This window comes from Epinephelus lanceolatus, chromosome 23, assembly GCF_041903045.1.
Source record: "Epinephelus lanceolatus isolate andai-2023 chromosome 23, ASM4190304v1, whole genome shotgun sequence".
Taxonomy (NCBI): Eukaryota; Metazoa; Chordata; class Actinopteri; order Perciformes; family Serranidae; genus Epinephelus; species Epinephelus lanceolatus.
Genome location: NC_135756.1, coordinates 3,416,634 through 3,422,633, shown reverse-complemented (window position 1 = coordinate 3,422,633; position 6,000 = coordinate 3,416,634). Strand labels below are relative to the sequence as shown.

Here is a 6,000-nt window from a genome sequence, read left to right as displayed (position 1 = left end):
GTTGAATTAATGATACTCCGTGTGTCCAGGTTAAGTTGTGTTGATGTTGCTCAATACTGCACATGATGCAATCCAGGTAAAGTTTATATTTCTGCCTTGTGCTCAGATACTGTAAAGATTAAACCAGCACTTTCTTCAAGTTTTTGATGCCAAATCACAAGTCGACATGTGTCAGCTTACTCTTCTTCTTCTTCTTAGTGATTTCTGTCATCAGCCACAGTGAAGTGCAAACAAAAGGCTTTGGCAGCACAAGCAACAGTGGATGAATAATTTGAAGTAGTAATCAGAAAACTTTGCTCTTAAAGATATAGTGGGTGGCTCTTAAAAGAGCCGTTGGTTGAGTAGTGGAGGCAGCAGCAGTGTCTACTTGGAGCTGGTGTACTTGGTGACGGCCTTGGTGCCCTCAGACACGGCGTGCTTGGCCAGCTCACCGGGCAGCAGCAGGCGGACGGCGGTCTGGATCTCCCTGGAAGTGATGGTGGAGCGCTTGTTGTAGTGAGCCAGACGGGAGGCCTCACCGGCGATGCGCTCAAAGATGTCGCTGACAAACGAGTTCATGATGCCCATGGCCTTGGAGGAGATGCCGGTGTCGGGGTGGACCTGCTTCAGCACCTTGTACACGTAGATGGCGTAGCTCTCCCTCCTCTTGGTCCTCCTCTTCTTACTGCCGCTCTTGCTGACGTTCTTTGTGGCGCCTTTCTTTGAGCCCTTCTTGGCCGCTTTGACTGCAGTTTCAGGCATGTTGTAGCTCTGGTGTTAACCGAAGAGTATGTGCTGACGGGTCGGAGCGCTGCTATATACATGAAACCGTATGCAAATACAGTGTGCTGTCGCAACTCTGCCACTGGCTGATATTCAGAGCCTCATGCAGTGTAGAAACTTTCCCCGGATGTGACTCATGTTTCTGTTGCTGGGCTGGTTCAAGGATCAGAACCGTGATACAACTATCAGTTATCTGTTAGGGGGTTAGATATGATTTTAATTTGTATTCATTTATTTTTCTTGATTCATTGATTGAGTGATTCATTAATCAATGAATTTATTCTTCTAATTTGTCCTTGAGCGAGTGTTGTATAATCGTATGGTTTTATCTCCTTGCTGTTTGTCTCTCTGATTGTAAAGCACTTTGCGCTGCATTCTGTGCATGAAAGTGCTTTATGAATGAGTTAATTCATTCAATAACATCATCACCATCACAATATATATGTCTGTACAAATTGTACAAATGAGACAGACCAGTAGTAGTGTGTGTATGGACAGTTGTGTGGACCTTCACCAGGACTGTGTTATAAGTTCTTAGAGTGGATTTATGTGCATTTTTCCCTTTCACATGAGTCCTTGAATATAAAGTGAATAAGCTTTTGTTCATATTATCCAGTTTCGTAATTACTGATTTGAGATGTCAAATCAAATTTACCCTCCGCACTGTTGAAATGCTTCTTTTTAAAATAAAAATCTTTAAACACTCCCTGGTTTACTGGTACACCTCATTTATATTACCATAATGGCAAAGTTGCAGAAGCACCAGCATTCACTTCTATATCACGTGATACTTGGGTATTATACAAAGCAGTACAAGCACATTCCTTTGTCCCGCTGCCTCTATACACACCATGTGACAGGCAGTCCTGAGGCTTGTTCAGGTCCTCCACTTAGATGCAGTTCTGAGGTACAGCCAGCAGATGTCACTCTTCTGACTGTATGAAATGCTTCGAAGTGTGTGATTAATGAAGCAGTTGAGTCAAAATGGTTCACTGCTTCACGAAGCTTTGCTTTCACCATCACTACTGCTATGGTGTTTGCGCCACCTACTGGCAACAGGAAGCAATAGTTGTAGGACACTTACATTTGGATTTACATGAAATTTCCCCAGTGTGGTCTGCAATTGATATACAGCTACATTACATACAATTGCGTTGTACAAGTGTGTTCTCGAGCACCTTACAGCGGACACAGAAGTAGAATAAAATGTGAAATAGGTAATTTCAGCGCCCACAAAAAGGACATACCATATCACTCCTCCATGCTGGCCAACAAAAATGAAGGTTGCATCAGCCGGCTTCCTGCCAGTGCCCCCAGATGGCCTGATCAATGTTTGCAGCTTTAATGCGTATTTTTGTTTTCTTGGTTTTTAAACACTTGTTTTAGTTTATTGTCCCATATTCTTTGTGACGTACAGTCAAACTAAACATTGTAATTTTAAAAACCTTGGTCAATGTAATGTCCACTCAGATCCAAATACCTCCTGTTTTATGAGGATTTAGTTGAGCTCCAAATGCCTGCTCATACAGGTTAAAATGAGAAGTCAAAAAAATCCATCATCTTGTTTTATGTCCACAATCAACATTATTTTAAATTCTAATTCTTCTACATTTTAAGACAAAATTAAAACATCTGTGTACCCAGGTCACACTGTGTTGGTGTTACTGAATACAACACATGATGCAATCCAGGAAACATTTGAGCCTGTAACTTATTATTATTATTATTATTATTATTATTATTATTATTATTATTGAACACATGTCAAAAAGTATCATCTTATTTCACTTACAAGTGATTTCTCACATCCACCACAGTGATATGCAAAGATATGCATTGACAGGACAGCCAACATTCACTGGTAATTTGTGTCAAGTGTAAAGAGGAGCAGGGTGGCTCTTCTGCCCTGTGCTTACATGCTTTAAATATTAGACCACCTTTTACTTTCTTATAATGCTTTAAGCAAAATCACATGTCAAATTAAACTAAGGCATGAGTTGCTATTTCAATTAGGTAGAAACCACAAAGGACATTTTCCCTACCTGTTATTATGCAGGTCAATGAATGGAGTACGAGTGAAAGTGTTTGGTGGTCCAGATATATCACCAGCTGATGTGATTTATCTATCTATCTATCTATCTATCTATCTATCTATCTATCTATCTATCTATCTATCTATCTAAACTGTTAAATGTTTATTGTGAAAAGAAATGTGATTTGGGAGGAAAAAGGATGATGTTAAAGGCTTGGTATGTTTCACAATGTGTTGTACATACATAACATAAAGTGTTAACTGTGGGCCAGTTAAATCCTCTGTGTCTTGTTTGTGTCTGATGTTCAAGTAAACAATTTAAAATATATAGTTGTCACCATCTAGTGGACATAATCTGATACTGTGAACTTAACTTTTTGTGCACTTGATAAATTAGATCTAGAATGTTTCTCAAAGTGGTAAGAGGTGAAACTTCTTCTCCATCACAACTCTCTGCACTATTAGCCTACAATGATCTGTCCATCCATAATGTTCATGTGATCATGATGGAACTGAAACAGTGTCAGTGTAACATTGAAAGTCACTTCCTGCTTCCACAGACAGCTGACATGTATTTGTCAGTGTGTTTGATCATTAACAGGACAAAGTTATGAACTATTTCAATCTAAAGGAGTCACAGCAGCAGCTGTGATGGGAAGTCTGGCTAAACTGCACCATGAGCCTCGGCCATCAACGGCGTGTTTGCTGCCACCACAAAAACGTGACTTTATTCCAAAGTCATCAGCAGCACATGGTTGTTTTTACACGGAGTCCCTGAACAAACATGTGGGCCAGCTGGAAAACGGCTTTTGATGGAGCTGTGATGCATCTGAAATCATTTTAGGAGAGAAATGAGTGGGAAAAGCCGCCGAGCAGCGCTGGCCACGGCGGCAATAGGTGAGGTTTGGAGGCTCCACAGACAAAATGCAGAGAGCATCAGAGCTCTACATGACTTGAATATGAAGAGACACAAGTCCGCTATCGGCCCCTTCACTGTCAGCCTTCAGCACCTCTCACACATTTAGTTTGGACTCTTTTAGCAGTCCAGAGAAAACACAAGTTGCACGGCATCCACACTGCACGGAGGAGCCACGGGCTGGCTTGAGTCTCCACGGTTCTCATGATGTGTTTAAGGACAGCCTCCTGCTCGGAGCTCTCCAACAGTCTAGTCACACTCTCGTCTTGTCCTGAGTGAGAATACAACAACTGTAATAGAAGATGGCAGAAGTAGCTCCAGCTCCAGCTCCAGCCGCCGCCGCTGCTGCGCCGCCCAAAGCGGCTAAACCAGCCAAGAAGAGGTCTCCCGCAACGAAGAAGAGCAGCCCCAGCGTCAGTGAGCTGATCGTTAAGGCTGTGGCCGCATCCAAGGAGCGAGGCGGCGTGTCTACGGCCGCCCTGAAGAAGGGTCTGGCTGCCGGCGGCTACGATGTGGACAAGAACAAGGCCCGCGTCAAGACCGCCATCAAAAAGCTGGTGGAGAAGGGGACCCTGGTTCAGGTCAAGGGGACCGGGGCCTCCGGCTCCTTCAAGATGAGCAAGAAGGCAGACGCCCCCAAGGCCAAGAAGCCAGCGGCCAAGAAAGCTGTTAAAGCTAAGAAGCCCGCAGCCGCCAAGAAGCCCGCAGCCAAGAAACCTGCAGCGGCCAAGAAGACTGCGGCAGCCAAGAAGGCAGCTTCCCCGAAGAAAGCCGCCAAGAAGCCCACGAAACCCGCAGCGGCCAAGAAAGCGGCCAAGAAAGCAACCAAGAACACCAAGAGCCCTGCAAAGCCCGCAAAGAAGGCTGCTAAGTCCCCCGCTAAACCTAAGGTGTCCAAGAAGGCACCTAAAAAAGCTGCCGCCAAGAAGCCTGCCAAGAAAGCAGCACCCAAGAAGAAGTGAGCTGTCATCACTCTCAACAAAGGCTCTTTTAAGAGCCACCCACATCATCATTAAAGAGCACTGTTTTCTATTGTATTATTAATATCTGCACACAGAGTTGTATTTAAAATAATGGAGATTACGAAGAGAAGCATAGTAATAATACACCAAATCACTGCAAAGGTTTCACTCAACAAAGTAGGTAAAATGCTTAAAATAACAGTTGATGAGTCATCAAAGAGACAGGTAATAAACCGTATAATATATCCCCTATGGTGGGCCAGCCATATATTCTGCCTCCAGTCTAATTTCTCCTGATACTCTTGATCTCTTTGATGCTCTATGCTACTGTAGGAGTTAACTTACGACATATTCAAAACGAAACAAGTTCTTTCCTGTTCCAGTAAATATGAGCAGCTACATTGGAAAGAAGTGGCAGCAGCTCCATCTTTTATATCAGTAAGTGTATTGAAATCGCAACATAATATATTAAACTCAACATTAACTGTATTTTCTCTCCTTTCTCCCCCAACCACCCACTGTGATGTTCACCAGCTTCAGGGACTGACCAATCCTGTGCGAGCAACAGCACAGTCACATTTACATCGTGGCTGTAATTAGACCCCTCTGCGTTCGGCGTCACTCGACTGTACAGAACTGTGCAGCTGTGACTGTCTGAAACCACCGTCAAAAGCGAGGTCGAGAGAGGGGTCAAACAGAGCTGCCCTCGTAATGCTGCCTTGTACATTTTGGCCATAAGCCCTTTAATCAAAATAATCAACTCTGAAAGTTTGATCTCTGGTATATGTGTGGGTCACATGCCCAAGTTTACAGCAATTGCTTACACTGATGACGTCACTGTTATTATAAAGAACCAATTGGAAATGGACGTTCTAACAAATCATTTAAATCTGTATGAACTAGTATCTGGTGCTAAGTTGAACCATAGTAAAACAGAGGGAGTTTGGATCGGAGACGAGAGGGACAAACCTAACATTAATGTTCAAATTAACCACGAAATAAAAATTTTGGGTATAACATTCTGTAGTAATGATTGTAGTGAAAGAAACTGGGAGCAAAAATTGACTGACACCAAAGAAGAAGTAAAAAATGGGAAAACAAAGGTACCAGTTATAAAACCAGAATCAACATCATTAAAACTTTCATCCTGTCCAAACTCCTCTTTCTGGCTAACATCTTTCCTCCGTCAGAGAAAATGATTATGAAATTAAATAAACAGTGTGTTAATCTAGTGTGGGGTACAACCAGAGAGGTCACTAAAAGAGAAATAATGTATAAAGGTAAGGAATATGGGGGTTTGGGGCCTGTGGATCTGGGCATTAAATTAA

The 6,000-nt window shown here is 42.8% G+C and overlaps 1 protein-coding gene and 1 pseudogene across 1 annotated transcript; one reads left to right on the top strand and one right to left on the bottom strand.

The window, feature by feature from the left end:
* LOC117249465 (histone H2B 1/2-like) lies at positions 1–758 on the bottom strand. The gene has a single exon (XM_033615142.2). It carries the CDS (start codon positions 739–741, stop codon positions 364–366), a length of 378 nt encoding a protein of 125 aa, XP_033471033.1. The 5' UTR covers positions 742–758; the 3' UTR covers positions 1–363.
* A 3,210-nt stretch (positions 759–3,968) lies between these two features.
* LOC144461753 (histone H1 pseudogene) lies at positions 3,969–5,969 on the top strand (annotated as a pseudogene).
* The last annotated feature ends 31 nt before the right edge of the window (positions 5,970–6,000 follow it).